Genomic DNA, 17,836 nt, shown 5'->3' with positions numbered 1-17,836 from the left:
TCAGTTGTCAGCAGTGTATAGCCCCATCTCTCCCCTGCAGCAGATGAGTAGGGAACTTGGAGCTGGGTGACCTGGCACCATCATGACACCCGGTGATCTTAGCACCTGTCCTCCAACCTTCTGGATAAGACCTGCCAAGGTCACAGACCAGGAAGGTCTGCTGTCACCACAAGGCAGACTCACAGAGTTACCATCCAGAGGGTGGAAATGAGAAGGCCACTAAGCACACACTACTCAGCTGACAAATGAGGCGGACAAAGAGCTTTTCATCACGACTTCAGGTTTATTAGCGATATGCGCGAAGTCTTCCTAGGGTCAGCTGCATGCAACACACAGGTTACTCCTCGAGTACAGTGATCCTAAAGCTTCAGCTACTGCATGGTAAGGCTTCTTAAGTCACAGTGTATTCTTCAAGGCCTGGGCCAAAAAAAAGAGACTTCCAGACAAAATGACGTCAGTTAACATTGATCTCTAATGAACTGAGCCAGCCGCTGTGCCCCGTGGTCCACACGTGCTAACACTGCTTGTGGTGGGCAGACACCTTGCTCACCAAGTAATCTGCACTCTAGGCTGGTCCCCTCAGGAAGGACAGAGATGGGTTTTCTGGTATGGGCTTGCTTTGTTGGGGACTGTGTGTGTGGCTATATATGTGTAGCTAGATTTTTAAAAATAGGGCAAGTCTCCCATGTCTCTGCCTCTGCCCCTGGAGGATGCTGCCCCCTGGTGGGGAGCCCTGTGATGGAGAAAGAGTTGGAGGGAGGAAGCCCAAGGAAGTTCACAGAGTCTCAGGGGACTCCAAACAGGCTAGGATAGGAGAAGCAGCTGTGGTCACAAGTCATCGGAAAACCTAAACATCTGAAGAACGGCTTGCTAAGGTCAATGTCCAAATAGTAATATTTGCTAAATAAATATGGAGTTTTGACATTGTGACCATCATTTTTTATTTAACTCGGGAGTATCCCCTTGCTGCATAAATACTTACAATCAATCACAGGTTCCCACATTCAGTACAAGTCTCATCCTGGGAGTCGTGCTCCCCTGCACCCATCAGGTGGAGGCAGCGCTGGTTCGTAGGCCCTATAGGACCCCAGGTGTCCCAGCGAGGGAGTAGAGAGGGTGTGCCCACAGCCCTGTGGGAGCTGTGACCAGCAGAGGCCTCCCTTCATGGCCACATGGGCAGGCTCCACATTCCCATTCTACAGCTTCAGGGAGGAATGACACACTACACCACACAGAGCTAACCGTGAGCACCCGTCATCAGCCGTAGTGAGAACGTGGCAGAATACCAGAATGTTTTACAAAGGATTGCTCCTGGGACTCTCCTTTGGTAAAGACATATCCTTTTTTTGGCAAAACAAAACAGAACTAAGCTCAAAACCAAAAGAACTAGGTGATGAGGGCACATTCTTCAGGGGTGCCAGTGTCCTTTGTTGGGCTGTGGGGTCAAGGGTCAGGGCTTTGTCCTGGCTTCTGGCTCCTCTGGGCCCAAGTGGGTCTGCTTAGTGTCACTGCTCCATGGTGAAATCTGGGTGAGCCTAGATGTACAGCGGGGTCTCTTGGCCTGTGAGGAGCCTGAACATGGCAGCAGGCATGGTCTTCATGTGAATCTGTAAACAGAGAGGAGAGGCTGAGCTGCCTGCCACTATGTAATCAAGTGCAATCAAGCAATAAAGACATAGTCTTCTGAGAGCCTCTCAGAGTGAAGGAAGAATGAGGTGAGGTGGAAGGTTCGTTCCAGGCCTTAAGAAGGTTTTACACACCATCCAGTAATAGTTTCTTTTCAGCTCCAGTTGATGCATGACAGTGAAATATTGGACTTTGGATGGAGACTACAATTTTCCCATTGGGCTGCAGACACCACCAGAAACTGCCAGGAGTGTTCTATGTTTCAGTGAAGGAAAGACCAAGAGAGGGAGACTTGTACCCTTTCCTTCCCACAATGCTGACACTGGATGAAGCAAGGGTTTTGTCTGGGGCTAGAAACTGGTCAAAAAGGCAAGTTCTCAAAGACCTTGTCCTTTGGGGACATTGAAAAAATGACTCTCAACAGCACAACATCTCTTGCTGCCTCCACATGGGACTGCTTCAAGGGCAACAGGTGGAGGGGACAATGAAGGCACTGAGCCCAAGGAAGCAGCCCCATGTGGAGCTCTTGCTCTCCCCTCAACTCAGGGCCACAGTCCCAAGCTCATACTGTGCTGTGCTCAGGCAGAAGCTGGCAGGGGTCCTCAGCTGCCTCCAGTTCTCTGCTGCCCCAGGCAAGCAGGCCCTGACTCTCTTCTGCCTAATTCATACAGTTCAGTTCTACAGGTTTGTTTGCTCCATTTAGATTTTGGCTCCCTCTTCACTCAGGATAGCATTTCCCCCAGAAACTTCATTCACTTTCAGTAATTCCTCACTTGAAACCTACCCCACACCCATGCAGGCGTCTTCAAACCTCCAGTCTTTACCAGTGACTCATTCTCCAATGTGCTCAGGCATAGTTGAAAACACCAGCAGACACTAATCTCCCAGCCTGTCCCATCCAGCAGGGCCAAGACCAGCACGCTGAAGGGACTCTGCACTCTCCCCCTGCTCTCTTGCCTCTTTGGATATTAATCCATCTTAGGCCTGAGGAGGCAGATTCATTTCTTGGGCTCCCAGGCCTGCTCCTTCATAGGATTGATTTCTTTAGGTGTGAGGCTGATTGCTCTCACGTGGGCAGCCATTTCTGAGAATCTACTTAGAAAAAGTGGATTTTTCTTTCTTGGAAGCCATTTTTTTAATATATTTTATTTATTATTTTTGTAGTCTGGTTTAGGATTAACTGACCCACATAGGGGTGTAGACCCAGTATTCTTTTGAGTTCTCCTGTTCATCAGACCCAAGCATGAGCTGTGAAAGCTTTTCACTATGTTTACATCAACAAATTTTTTACCAATATTACTGAGAACTGAGTTTATTTAGGATGTTGTTACTTAAAAATTTTATTTTTATTTTATGTGTATGTGTGTATTACCTGCGTGTAGGTAAGTGCACCTGTGTCGTGCAATGCCCGCGGAAGACAGAAGAGGCTGTCGGATCCCCTGGAACTGGAGTTACGGCAGTTGTTAGCTGCCATGTGAGTCCTGGGATTCGAACCTGGGTCTTCTGCAAGAACCACCAGTGTTGTTAACCACTGAGCCATCTTTCCAGCCCCTCTTGGAAGCCATTTGTAAGAAGCAGCTAATGGTTCCTTCCTGGCCTCTCTCCTTACGAATCAGCCATCACTACCACCAATCCAGAGCAATGTAGGTCCACCCTGGGCCCTGGCAGTTTGACAAGATGCTGTGTGTCAATGTGACCCCAAGAGGGGTGGTTAAAGGGACATGAATTCCCCCCCCCCCCCCCCCCCGAGGAAACAGCCATTCACACCTTTCTATCCTGCAGGAAATGGGTTTAGTCCATCTTCCATGCACAGCCACCAGGTGGCCACCAGAGGGAGCGCAGCAGACCATCCTGAGCCTTCAGGGACCAGACTCCAATCCCAGTGCCAGCTGGCACCCAACTAATTAATTGCTCTCTTCCCACACACCTCTCCAGCCCTGCCCCAGTGTCACCCATTACTGTCACCCACACTCCTCCAGAGACTTGGCCCCACTCACTGTGACCGCCCCTTCACAGCTCCCACATACCCACACACCCACACCTCCATATCCACACCTGTATTATGTGCACCCACTCACCCCACACATTCACAGATGCGCCACACACACCTACACCCATACACAGCCATTCATATACATTCATACATCACAAACACACCCTCACTCCACAAACTTCTGTGCCTTCACACCCACAGGCCTGTGTTCACACATTATCACCCACACTTAAACCCACTCTCACAGATGTACAGACCCACACATACACACTCATACCCACAACCTTATATATACATGAACATCCATACACACATACATGCACACTACCCACCCACCCATGCTCACTCCCATTCTCATACACATTCACACACCCTCCTGCACACCACAAACTTTACCCACACTGTGTAAGTCTTTCTGTGCAGCATGAAACTGCCCATACTAGCCTGCTCCACGCCCTGAGTGGTACTTCTTACTCTTGACGCCTTGAGGACAGGTATGCCCCTACCCTGGAGCCCTCGGCCATTCTCCCGTTACGATCGAGATGAGCCCAAAAAAGCTGGACTAGGGGAAGGTTAAAAGCCAGAGAAGCAGGAAAGGCTAAACAGCTTGGTCCTAGCATGGAAGGGGCAGGAGCTGCACATCTGTGGTGATGTGTCAGAGCCTCCTTCCCTGGAGGGGCAGATGTGCAGGATTCAGTTCAGAAACAGTGTCAGGATCTGTGCCCAATGACCTCTACCCTTCCATTCACTGAGAAATCAGAGGGACCTTGAGGACCACCTGCCACTCTGTTCATCCTATTCATGGACACTTTGAGGTAGAGACACAGCCTGAACCTCAGCTGACACCCAGTAGCCCCTGGAGGGGAGCTGGAATCACAGAAGTGAAGCTGGGGCATATATATATAACTGGCACATGGAGGTGAGGCCAAGGCCCTACAGGTCCAAGTTGTCCTGAGAAAGGTAGCTTTCCAAACACATCCATACCCCACAGGGTTAGTTGTTGGTCACAGAAATGTAGGGGTCCAGGGCCCTGGACTCAGGTCATAAACATGGTGGACTTTAGAATGAATTGGCAGACTCACCTCTCCCACTGAATTGGACAGAGCCTGGACTATCTTCTCATGGGCTGTGGCCACCACACTCTGCCCATTGATCTCGATGATGCGGTGACCAACGCGAACACCACCTCGCTCTGCAATACCCCCTCTCATGAGACTGCAGATCTAAAAGGACAGGTGAGGTCAGCATGTACATTCCTACCATTCCTTGAAGCTGCTCCGCCACAGTCCAAAGATGGGGGAAGAGCAATTACTCCTGGAGAGGAACCCAGCACTCCACTCCATCACCTATTACTATACACGTTATTAAGCAATGATTTAAGTCATTCCCCTCCAAAATAACTTAAGGGAATTTTATGCTGAAAGCATATGGCTTTCTGAAGATCCCGAACATGTTGATTCAGGGTAGCCCAGCCAGAGTTAAGATGTGCCCTAGAAAGTGATATTTTGATTAAATTCCTTGTGGCCACTAACTCTTTATTTTTGGAGATTCGAAAAAGACAAAGAGGGGAAAGGGCAGGGCAGTGACAGGAGGTTATACCTTGTGGGGGTGAAGCTGGTGGGCATACTCAGACGAAGGAATGCAAGCCATCGGAATCTTGGGGCAGAGAATGGAAGCAGGAGGTGCTGGGGGAGCTTGCCTGCATGTACACAGTGCTACTGGCCTTCCAAACTGAGGCCTACACTACAGAAACTTCTGCATGCTCTGACTCCCAGTGTACATTCTTGGGGAGGAAGACAGGGGTCTCCAAACTGGAGACTTCTTGACTCCTTAGGGGATATTGTAGGAAGAGAGAAGTGGAATCCATTTGGAAACATTAGTTGTGTCATTAGGGGCCTTTCTGCAAACACATACATTGCAGTTGGGGTACAATGAGGCTGAAAATGGAAAAGGCACTTATGCAAAACCACTCTGAGGTAAGCAAGCTTCTCCAGGAGACTTGGAGGACTGCAGCTTCGTGGAGCACAGCAGGAAATAGGCGCCATGTTCCCTGTGGGTTCAGTAGGAGAGACTGGCTGGCTGACTGGGGCCCAAGCCAGAACTAGGGGCCATATAATGCCAGATAATGCTTGGTGACTGGAATCCTGGGCCCCAGATATGAACAAATCAGTCCTACCTTGGCCACAGGTGTCCCCAAACCCACCCATGCCTACCACTGCCACCCTAACACAGCCTAAGTAGGGCCTTGAGGAAGTTTGGCACATTTCTTAGACAGGGAGGCTGAGAACAGAGGGTAGATAGGACTCAGTGGCAGGCAGGGCTTGGTGATGGAGGTTCTCCTCATCCATGCTGGTGTCCCATAGAAACCGTCAAGTTTCAAAGACACACCTGGCTGGGTCTTCATTGTCACCACTAACTCAGACCCTTGCCAGGGTCAGATACCCACTTCAGGACCTCCTCCTGCATACTGGTGGCCCTGGAGCCTAACAATTTTGTTCTCAAAATTACATGTTATTTCCAGGCGCTTCAGAACTGGGCCTCTGAACTCAGTACCTCCAAACTCCCACTACCCACCTTATAGTTCTCAGCATGATGGCTTCCCATCCCAAAGGTCCCCTCTGTGGTGAGGCTGGTGCAGACTCTTTGGCACCACATCAGAAGGGGGCTGGAAGACAGCCCACTGCTGCCACCTTGCCCTCTACCCTGGCATCTGAGGAGAGGGATCACAGTCCCACCTGGCTTACCATAGGGCCACCTTCCTTTCCCATCCATCTTAATTCAGCCCCTACAGACCCAAGTCAGAGCTTCTCCTACTTCCTACCACTGCCCCTTTTGCCAGCCCCCTTGGGCATAGAAAGCCTTTCAGGTGATGTGACCTGAGCAGACAGGGACCTGGACCCCAGACCCTGTGACTCTACCCAGGCTGTCACCATCCATAGCTTACAGATAACAGTGAGACAAGTTCTTTCATTGGTTGTCTTTCAAGCCATTTTAGTGTCTTTCCCCAGTGCTGTTGGCTAGCACCTGCATCTCCCCCTCTCTCTTACAAGGTCTCTCCTGCCTACCTTTAACACTGGTTTAAACAATTGGGTTTAATGGGCCCCCTCTGTACTCATTTAGTGGCAGCAGCTCTATCCATTGGGACATTTGCAGGAGGAAAACCAAGGATCCAGAGCTCTTGCCTGCCAAACACAGGTCAGAGAAGCTCAAACTGAGCTGAAGGATTTAGGCTTGGGGCTCAGGTATAGATGCTTGGCCAGGCCAGCACTCACTGGAGCCCAGCAGCCTTCCTGTCTCCTTAGTCTCCTTCCTGTCTCAGAACCAGACACAGAGCAGGTATTCCACACATGTCTACTGAATGGATGGGTGAATGAAGTGAACGAATGAGCCAATGGAAGTAGAGATGTGTTTGTTGAACACAATGAGTGTGATGGCAGCATTTGACTGTGTGTCCAAGCTACAATAGCTGACGTCCTGCTACCCTCCCTGCAACAAGCACTTGACGAGAACAGCCCTCACTGGAACTGGTCAGGGTTTGAGGGATGGCTCCCAGGGCTACACCCTGACCCTCCCTGTCTACCTTGGCCAGTATTCTCCATCCAGCTCTGTGAAACCTGGATGCTGTCCTGGCCAGCCCCGACTGGCCCTCCTCAGACAGAGTGGCACCCCGGCCTGCAAAACCCAGTCCCTACATGTAAAAGAGGTAACCCAGGTAGGGAGAAGGTGAACTCACAATTCCGTTCTGCACACTGAAGCCCAGCTGGTACTTGAGGTCTGGACGCTTGATGAGGACCGTAGTGACCGGGGGACAGCTGACAATGTTGAGCTTCACTTGTGTCTGGTTCTTCAGGCCCTACAAAGCATGGGGACAAGTCACTGGCTGGGCTCTAGCATCCTCTGGGAACATGCAAAGGGGAGTCAAGGAGCTGTGCACTAGGCTCACCCACAGCCGGCATGTGAGGGGCCTTCAGTAGGCTGCATGCAGGAGAACCTTCTCTTTGGAAGGACTGTGAAGACACTGTTGTCTAAACAAAGTATCTTCCACTGATGGATTCCCAAGAGGTACATGCTAGCTCAGGGGCTGCATCAGGGCAGGCTAGCCTGGTGCCAAGAGGGGCTACAAGTCTGTCAGCAGTGCCCCAAGCCAAAGGTAGGGGGAAGGGCCTGGCCTTACATGGTCACAGTTTCAGCTTCCCAGATATGGACATGCATACAGAGCCCCCAGTAGATGCAGCCCTGCAAAAGCCATTGGAAAGAAGCATCCCTGGGCTGGGTCCCAAAGCTCTTTCATGAACATCGTGGCTTTGGAAAAATCCATCAGGCTGAAATGCTTATTCTAGTTCCACGACAACTGGGGGCTGGCCAAGGACAGGTCATAGGTACTGCCACCAACAGTCAGTACCTACTGTCCGCTCCTCCTGAGGTGGGCAGGTATGAAGTCCTAACCTCTTATGTCCCCTCTGCTTCCAACATCCCCAAGAAAGCCAGCCTCCTAGCTCCCTGTCCATGTAAGACAACTCACTCTCCAGGCTGCCATGACTAAGGAGGCATCCAGAAGTGTTCCCTGCAGGGCTAACCTGGAAACATCCCAGGCACAGCAGGCTGAGTCATCATCCTACATATACAGCTCCTCAGCTCTCACCTGGAGTGAGATGACACCTCCCACTCTCCATCCCAGGGCTTGAGTCCTCTCTAATTTCAGTTGCGTGATACAATCTTGGGATCAGTTGACTGTCGTGGACCTGTCACCTAGGCTTCAATGTCCTCACGGGTCAAGTGAGGCAGGATTGGGAAGAACACCAGTAGAGGATCCCGGAGTACCCACCTTGATGATGCCCTGGCAGGTGGCAAGGGGCAGCCCCACCAGGCTGGTGCCATTGATGGACATGATCTGGTCTCCGATGCTCAGCTTCCCTGAGCGTGCCGCAGGGCCTCCATTCATCATGTTGGCTAGGATTACGGTGGGCAGAATGGAGCCCCAACCTGACTCCACAACCACCACGCCTAGAATCTCACCCTTGTGCTTTTCCAGCTGCAGCTGCACGAGAAGGGACAGTGTGGGAGAGACCACATGGGGCAAAGCACTTGTGGAAGGATTCGACTGGCCTTGGCCCCATGGGATCTGCCCTGACATGGGGCAAAGGTCATTTATTCTCAGCTACGAAAGGTTGGATCTGAAAGGACTGCCTTCTTTCACCTGGACTCACCCTGCTCAGACTTCCAAGGCTCTCTGGTCCCAGGAGCATTCTGGAAATCCAGAAGCACAGAATCCCTCTCCTGCCATGCTGTAAGCAAGGCTCCTGGGCCCTGACTCCAGTTTCCTCAATGCCAAACCCTCTGAAGCCAGAGGAACATCCTCTAGTGTCCATCATGTCCCGGTCTTTGCTCTTATCTTGAAAGTTTTATTTCTCTATTGCTTCAAGGATGGCTCTCTCAGAAAACCATCTGCTGTATGCATTCAAGAAGTCAGGATCAGCCATGTGATCAACAAGAATCTAAAATGATTCATTCACTCACTCCTTTCAACAAATATCCAGAATCATTCATTCACTCATTTCCATGAGAGCAGATTTATTCATTCCAAAGACCCTCAAGGGTCTAGAATCTACTAAAGCCTCTGCTACCCGCAACTTCAACACCACCCTGTTAGCACACTCAAGCTCCCAATTTTACAGATACCTCTCACAAGCTTTTTCCAGAAATATTTGTTAATGCTAAACCTAGTCAGTGATAACAGAGCATTAAAAGACACATCTGTAAGGTCATTAAGACTGACTGGAATCTGCTTCTCTATTGCAAGCACCTCATTTCACACCCACGTGCTCAGCTCTAAGGCAGAAGCAGGACATATTCTGAGTGGCCCTTGTTGGACACCGTGGTAAACATGAGGGCCCAAGTCTTGCTTTAGTCCTGGCTTGGCAAGCTGATGGGGAGACACTGGGGAAGCCCCTCACTGAAGCTGTCTTGCCCAGCTCTGCAGGGACTCAGCTTAGAGGGCAGAGCTTGGCAGAATGAGTTTGGGGGGAGGGGTGCCCAGCAGGTATGTGTGACTCACCTCCTTGCAGTTCTCTGAGTTTGAGAAGTGGATGAGGTCATCATTATACATCTCCTGGGTGTTGATAATGTCACTGTACTCCTTCTGGCTTAGATCTTCAGGATTGATGCCATTGGCCCGCAGGAATTCCTGGTAGGCCACGCTGAAAGCCTGCCCAATGGACTGGGCTATCAGCTGGGCCTGTGGGAAGAGAACAGGCCTGCTAGATACAGACATGGGCACACAGGCTCTATTAGGTACCCAAGTCTTCAAAAGAACCCTTGCTTGGGCTTAAAAGATGCAGAGAGCAAACTCTAGGCCCTGTGCTGGCTAAAGCTGTCTGCTAATAACATCATTCTACCATGGACTGCCATGGTGAGTCTTTCTACTGCTCTGTACCATTGGCATCTGGTCCTGGCTGGGCCGCTGTGTGCTGTTTTATGTCCTAGTCACTGGGACAAAGCATGGCTTCTAGTAGAATCAGGGAAAATGATGAAGTATACCATATTTTACTGCTTTAATTTGGAACCGTGTTTTCTTTTTACTAATTTTATCCTAAAATATATATTAGAGGTCTGTCTAGAGAAATATAATTTCTCTTTATTTATACATAGCTACAGAATCCAGGGCCAAATGGGTGGGGGCCAGTGTGTGTGCCCCATTGCTCTGGTATAGAAGGGTATGCCAGACTGTGGGCCACAAGAGGTGTGGACCTGGGGACTCCGCACATACTCCACTCCACAGAGCAGAACACTTCTTTCTGTGTCAGCAGATGCTTATGCTGTGAAGTCTGAACACTGATAGGCTGAGGCAGGGCCTTCCTGCCTGTGTGCAGACCAGACAGTCTGAGGCAAGCACTAAAGATCCCAGCTCCTGGACCATGGCAAGCGTGCTCCCAGCTGTGCAGCCCTGGGGGAGCTGTGGAACTTTCTGAAACACCTCAGTGCACAATAAGATCAACACCCCCACCAACCTTACACCAGGGTCCGAGCTCAGTTCTTCCCTATAATTCCCCTTCTCCCAGGCAACACTCCCCTATAACCTTGGTTCCTCAATATGATCTGAAAACAAGGGATGTGGCTTAAATCCTTTTCTCCCTCTGCAGAAAAATCGATTTAAGTGCTGCAAATGAATATGCATATATAAAACCAAGATGGGCCAGATCATAGTCTTAGCATGCAGGATCTTGCTTTAAATATGCACCGGGATTCTAGGTTGAACTGCCTGCCCAAATTAGGCCCTGAAGAGTTTAGAGGAAGGATGCCACAAAGTTCTCTCTTGCTGTTCCCACACCAGCGTGTTAGCTCTTGGTGAACTCGGCAGCTCATATACCACTAGGTGGCAGTGCCGGCATGGGTAGGAAAGGAGCTGGTACAGGAGCAGGTGGGGCTGAAGGATAAGCCAGAGAGCAGGGGACCAGGTGGGACCCACAAGGGAGGGCAAGGCCTCAGAGCAGGGTAGAGCTGGTAGGGCCACAGATTAGAGGGGGGCTGCACTAGCCTAACGGATCTCAGTGCTGCTGCCATCAAACCCTTCTGTAGTCTGACCACATCAGATTCCTTCACCACTAGATCTTTAGCCCCACTGTCCAATGCCCTGGGGCTCTTCTGAGACCCACTTCCCCAGCTGCCAGCCTATCCCATGGAAAAGCCTGGGAGACTCAAGTCAGCCACATACCCAGATCACCCACGTTGGCACAATGCAGGGAGCCTTGTGCTTCGTGCTATCCCTGCCCCCACCTCCCAAAATACACTTTCCACTATTGTTCCTGCTGTCTCCTACCTCCCTCTGCTCTCCCCTAATTCCTCTTGTGTCCACACTTTCCCCTTCTCCCTGTGCCCTGGCTTTCCTTCCATCTGAACAGGAGTCAACCCAGAGGACTCACTGGCTGTGACGCCACTCCAATCCTCAGACTGGGACTTGCTCCAGCTCGCAGCCAAGCCTGTGAGTATCTACTGCTGTAAGGCCCCAGGTAGGAACCTAAGTGAGCCAAAGTGCCTGGTGGCATCCTGCAGGTGGGCTGAGGACCCTAAGCAAGGCACAAGGAGGCCATACCCCACACTGCTCTGCCTGGCTCTGTCACCTACACAGCAGCCTCGACCTTTGCCTTAGCCCCAGAACTCTGAGCTCTACCTCACAGAGGGAACCCAGGACTCAGCATCCCACCTAAACAGAGCCACCACCATGTGCTCTCCCTGGGCAGCTGCTTTGGGGTGCTGCACACAACCCTTGTTCCTTCAAGGACTACTTGGGTCCTTCCCACTCTGTGTTCCCAGCCCTGTCTCCCACCAGTGGATGATGGCTAATGGTCACAAGGGCAGCTCCTGACTTCCACCTCCATTCACAGCACCGCCTGTACCTCAGGGGTTTGTCCTGTTCCCCACTCCTTTGAGACCTGAACACAAGATTTGCCACTTGGCCTGCTTCTTCCTTTCACTACCCATCATTTGAGGTCTATTCCACCAGGTCTCTAAGACATCCATTCAGAAATGTGTGTCAAAGTGTCCAAAGATCTCTGTGCAATGATGGAAAGCTAATGAATTAGTAGGTTTGTACAGGAATACTGGCCTCTCCTATAAATCTGCCATCACTCCAAAGCATTTCAAATTGATATCTTAGGGAAAAGATGACAGTTCTCTTACACAGGTTTGAACCATGTTTTCAAATATGGATTCTATATTGTATCTCACAATCAAGAAAATGTATGAACACTCCCCTACTGACCCAGGGATGCTTGTAAGCCCTCCTGTGAGCAAGCATGCCTTAGCCCTTTGGGGAATTGCTGCAGCCACAACAGGGTCACCATTGACAAAATTTTGGGATGCCACCTTCACAGGAGGGCCTGGTCAATGGAGAAGAGGTTAGAGTCTAGCAGCAGCCTTCCCGGGAGGCTCAAGTAAGGTCAGCCTTCAGGACACCAGGGCCCCTATCTCCCAAGCTCGCCGTTTCTTGTTATTACTGTTTCTTTGTTTTTGGTTTTTAGGCAGGTCTGGCTAAGCTACCTAGGCTTGCATATGCAATCATCCTACTTCAGCTTCTGAGTAGTTGGGATTACAGGCTTCTATCACTCTAGGGTCCCTTGGTGAGTCTGCAGTATTTAAGACTTCAAAGTGATTTTTTATTTGTTGTGCAGTAAAATGACACAGCAAAGGCAGAGCTCAGCCTAGGTGCAGATGCATCTCTCTTCTCTCTGTGTAATCTTGACATATAAATATATGCATTCTAACATCAGAACAGTTAGGCAAAGATTAGCTTTATTTTAGGAGTGAGAGGTTTTATAGAATGATTTCCTTGGATACAAAACTCCCCTTATATATTTGACAACTCCTGAAGCACCTGTTTTATGAAGGGAAATAAAACTGTTCACTCTCTTCACACAAGAGTGTATAAAGAATTGCTGAGCCCTCTCACAGTTTTCTTACTAGGGAGACCACGAATTGCGGGACTGTTGGCAGGGGAGGGCCAGACCCCAAGCATTTACTTACATCCTCTGATTCGAACACGTGGCAGATCATCTTGTACTGTTTCTTCCCCTCCTGGGCCCCAGGCGTGGTCTCAATGCAGTCTTGAGAGGCAGACCGTGGCATGCGGCGCCGGGCCATCAGAACAACTATGTTCCCAATGTCTGCGATGTAAGAGATGGTGCGCAAGGCATGGTCCATCATGGTTTCCTGGTGGCAGAAGGAGAGGCCTGCATCAGGGTACACTGAGAGAACCTGCCACTAACCATCACTCTGGTTTAGTTTTGCAACCTTAACCCTATTGACATGTGGGGCTGGATCACTCCTTACTGCAGAGGGCAGGGCTGTCCTGTACACAGGAGGATGGCAGCAGCATCTCTGGCCTCTACCCACTGGATGTTAAAATCAAAAAATATCTCTGGCCATTGCCAAATGTTCCAGAGCTGGGGTGGGGGTTGCTGAAGTGGCCCTGGGTGAGAACCACATCTCTAGTAAACTGTCTTCCAGACTAGTTACTCTTGGACACAATAATCTGCATGATGTGGGGTGTGGCTCTCCATCCTTGGAGGATGAGCCTACATGTGCTGAGGCCCATCCCCATACAACTAGAGGCACCTGCGGCTCTAGAAGAAGGGGCTTTCCCTATAGCACAGATACACTGTCGTGTAGGCTGACCCCATGGCCTCCCAGATATTCCACATCAAGTTCGATGTTCTTCCCACTAGATGAGTTCATCACAAGTTGGGAAATGAGGCAGCAAGCTTGCACATTACTCTTGATGCCTTTTGCCACCTGACAGAAATCTTCTCCGGCATCTTGCCTATGACCCTTTCCTAACAAGGATGCACACAAAGGCTCTGAAAGAACTAATCAGTTGGTGCTTTGTGCCTTTGTTCTCTTTTCACAAAGGGAAATCTGGTGCTTCTATGGCTTTGCCGTCTGGAGCCCTCTTCCTCTGCACAGAATCCATCTCCTGCAGCGGATATTGCACATATTTGTCTAGGAGGTGATCTACTTTCTGGACAAGGTCATAGGAGGAGGGGGGGTCATCATTACAAGGCATAGGGATGGGACACAGGCAAAGCAAAGGTAGAGGCAGCTCTTCAGCATCTCCTGACTCCTAACCACTGTCAAGAGCTCCTGAATCATTCCCCAGCTGTGGCTCCTCATAGACAGAAGCTGCCTCCAACATGGCAGCCTTGCTATCATTGGTCCTGCCTGGCCACTTCAGTCTCTATTCAGTCACCTGTTCCTACTCTTCAGCCCTCTGCCAATGTTTCAGTTTTCCACTCAAACCAGATTCCTGCTGCCACCTCTTTTCCAGTTCCTTCTAAACAGTGACTTGGAGCAAGCTCACTAGCTACCAATGGTCCATCTTCCTGTCCCTGGGTGGTAGCATCCTGGCATAAGCATCATCCAGGGCTGGGGTACAGAGATGAGTTACCACCATAGGCTAAAGGGTGCTCCCAAGAAAGTCCTGCCTGCAAGACCCACCCTCAGCTGACATCTGAGAACTAGATTTCAGGAGCATTGCCACTACCCTAACAGCTGAGTGTGAGTCTTGCTGCCTGAACTGTTTGTACAAACAGTATGGCTGGCATAAGCTGGACACCTCTTTTCTTCCTGGGAGTCCAGTCTTTTTACATAATGGGCAGAGGGACCCTATGTGAACAAACCCCCTGGAAGGACCTTGGGCACTGGGACACCTCCCTGGCAGACACACGTCACATGGTGAGCACACTCATTCTGAGGGAACTCGAAGTCTATGGTAACAAGACTCCAGAAGTGTAGCAGGTCTCTCCTGGACTTCACAGACACCTTTCCCTTCTCTGATTGATACAGTAGGATCTGGAACATCCCAAAGGCTTCTTTGTTGAAGATCTGGCCCCACTGCAGGGCTATTACAAAGTGGTAGAATTTAAGAGGTAGGGCCTAGTGGAATAGGCAGATCACTGGGGGAGGGACTCACTCTTGAGAGGATAATTGGACCCTCAGACCTTCCTTTTCTCTCCCTTCACTTTCAAGCCACTATGCAATAATCAGCCAACTTCCTCTACTGCACACTTTTGCAGACTGCCTCAACACAGGTGTGAAAACAGTGGGACCAACAGGCTGGAGATGGAAACTGCCCAAACTGTGCGCCAAGCAAACCTTCCCTCTTTTGCAGTTGATCTCAGGCATTTTTTTCCAAGTGATGGAAAGTTAACTAAATTACAGAAACATGCTGATGCTGGGAACCAGAGTCTATACTACAAGACGAAGGCGTGTACAGATGTGGAAGGAGAGCTCTATAGTCCCCAATAGAGGAAAAAGTATGAATTCATCGCTTTTAAAAGTATATGCGCCATCTAGCTCCGTGAACTCACAGGGTCCAGGAGCGATGACACACCCCAGAAACAAGGCGCACAAGCCAGCACCCAGGTCCTTGTTTCTATATATCACTGTTCACTAAAGAAAACTATGGGGCCCAGAAAAAAATAGCTGGCTCAAGTCTAAGTAGAGTACAAGGTGAGCTCAGAACATTGTACTGTCTCAGCAAATGAGGAAATGTTCAATCACTGAAGGAAAGGGGCCAAAGTGATACCATAAATGACAACAAAAGTCCCAGAGGTAACAGTGGAAAAGGGGGAGGGGAAGAACAAAAACACAAAGCATGTTTTCATAGAAGAATGCTGATCAACAATAGAAAGTGTGACAACACTATAAAATCAATGTTTTTCACTCTCTATGTTGTAAGTGATGCAGGTAAAACCATGAGTGGATGGTAAAAATGTCAACCTGTTGGGAATCAGGGACCCAGAGGATCCAGTGTGTCACCGCCTGATTCCCTGACAAAGATAAAAAAACAAAGGTGCCTTTTCTCTGGGCATCAGCTCTTCTCACCTGGGCCAAGGTGGGTGGGGCTGTCCTCTCTTTGAGAAGGTCATGCCTGGGGGCCTTTCCCACCCCTGCACCTCACCAGCAGTCCCAGACTCTCACCATCTCACACCAGTATCAGCTCCCCTGTCCTATTTCTTAGATGGCCACTCTATCCCTATTTGTGTGTTTCCCTGTCGTCCCCACCAAAGGTACAGTCAACATAGTGATTTATGCCAGGGAAGGAAGCTAGACTGACAGTATGTGGAAACCACGGCCCTTGATATTTCCACTCTCCAGCTGGACTGGGGAACGTGGGGTTCAGGAGGTCCTTTGATAGCCCTAACTGGTGGAGCTCACACTCCCTCAGCCCTCAGCTTTGCCCTGCATTTCATGTCTCCATCAATTTAGCAGTAGCTTCCTCGTTCTCAGTGGCTTCTGTCCTTCTAGCCTGACACTCGTCAGGCCACAGCAGCTCATTCCAATTTCCACAGCCATAACCCACTCAAGACCGAGGTTGCATAGTCGCTGCCCTGGGGAAAGTACTCTGCAATGAGACTGCTCTCCTGAGGCCCTGGTCCTAGCGGTTGGCTTATATGATTCTGGAAAACGTGTCTTTCAAGAGCTTACCTGTGTGTCAGCATTTAAAACTTTGATCCTCTGGGTGGAGATGAAAAGGTCTACTTCCGTCAGCGTTTGAGCATCACCCTCAGAATTCTAAGACAGAACAGCAGACGCTGTTACAACTCAAATGTCCACTGCAGTGAAAGCCTGACATTTTACTATAGTTTTCCTGAGGCAACATGGAAAGAAACACAGGTCCAAAATGGGGTCGCCATTGTAAGCCTGAGGAAGCCACTCCTCCGTGTGAGTTCCTAAGACACAGAGAGCAGGGAGGCAAGGCAGCTTCCTGCAGCTGATGCCTGGGGTCTCAGTGCCTCTCCCCAGCAGCAAGTAGACCCCCCCCGCCTGCCCGGCTAACCCTTGCTGGATTCAGTGATGGAAGATTGTCATCAGTCACATTCTTGGTGTTGGAGATTCCAAGTCTCCCCAAGATATGAGGAAGATGTTCTCAAGGAAGTTTGATTTAAACAGCCTTCTCTTTTTAAAAAATGATCACAATTACATGGACCCCTTTGGCCAGGCCTTCAAAAAACCACAAGAAGAGACCCAGAACAAGACCTTCCTGACAGTGGCACGTAGGCATGGGGACAAGCTGTCACACCTGGTTTGTTGCTTCCACTGGAAGCTCAGCCTGTTGGCGATATTTCCATGGAAGCTTAGTAAGTTACTCAAGATCTGCCCCAAAGCAGGACATCTTTTAATTGGTTTTCACACGTATGAGGACCCTAATTACTGTGAGTGGCACTGAGAAAGAACAGACTCCTCTGCTTTGCTCACTGGTGTGAATAATTCAGTGTGGTCACTCAGGGCCCATGGTGATGTCTTCTACCTCAACACAGCAGAAACTGTGATTTAATTACTCACTAGAAAAACTTGAAATCAAAATTCTCCCTGCTGACAATTCCTCAAAAATTCTGAGTCTCAGAGAGGTCCTGTATTTTAACAGGTTTGTTTCTTCACTGCTGTGACAAAACACTCTGACCACTACCAACTTGGGGAGGAAAGGGTTTATTCAGCTTACATCTCCCAGGTCGTAGTTCATCAGGAGCCCAAGGTAGGAACTCAGGGCAGGAACTTGGAGGCAGGACCTGGAGCACAGGCCATGGAGGAACGCTGTTTACTGGCTTGCTCCCCTGGCCCCTGCTCAGCCTGCTTTCTTATGCAACACAGGGCCACCTGCCCAGGGTGGCACCACCCACAGTGGGCTGGGCCCTCCCACATCACTCATCAAGAAGATGCCCC

General features: G+C 50.0%; 1 protein-coding gene across 3 annotated transcripts in view; it reads right to left on the bottom strand.

Moving 5' to 3' along the window:
- Nucleotides 1-263: 263 nt before the first annotated feature.
- Apba2 (amyloid beta precursor protein binding family A member 2) overlaps nt 264-17,836 on the bottom strand; it is a 260,996-nt gene continuing 243,423 nt past the window's right edge. For 2 of the 3 annotated variants that reach the window (XM_008850617.2, XM_008850619.2), the window contains 7 exons: nt 16,601-16,687; nt 13,139-13,324; nt 9,675-9,854; nt 8,445-8,657; nt 7,353-7,472; nt 4,702-4,842; nt 264-1,607 (listed from right to left, as the gene is read on the bottom strand). In XM_008850617.2, coding sequence (XP_008848839.1) covers nt 1,536-1,607; nt 4,702-4,842; nt 7,353-7,472; nt 8,445-8,657; nt 9,675-9,854; nt 13,139-13,324; nt 16,601-16,687 — 999 coding nt within the window. In that variant the 3' untranslated portion in view covers nt 264-1,535. The remainder of the gene's footprint in view (nt 1,608-4,701; nt 4,843-7,352; nt 7,473-8,444; nt 8,658-9,674; nt 9,855-13,138; nt 13,325-16,600; nt 16,688-17,836) is intronic. The other variant, XM_008850618.3, reaches the window with a different exon arrangement.

This window comes from Nannospalax galili, unplaced genomic scaffold (assembly GCF_000622305.1).
Source record: "Nannospalax galili isolate Female #2095 unplaced genomic scaffold, S.galili_v1.0 scaffold685, whole genome shotgun sequence".
In the NCBI taxonomy this organism is placed as follows: domain Eukaryota; kingdom Metazoa; phylum Chordata; class Mammalia; order Rodentia; family Spalacidae; genus Nannospalax; species Nannospalax galili.
The sequence above is the reverse complement of the archived record's forward strand: the minus strand, read 5'-3'. Positions and strand labels throughout refer to the sequence as shown.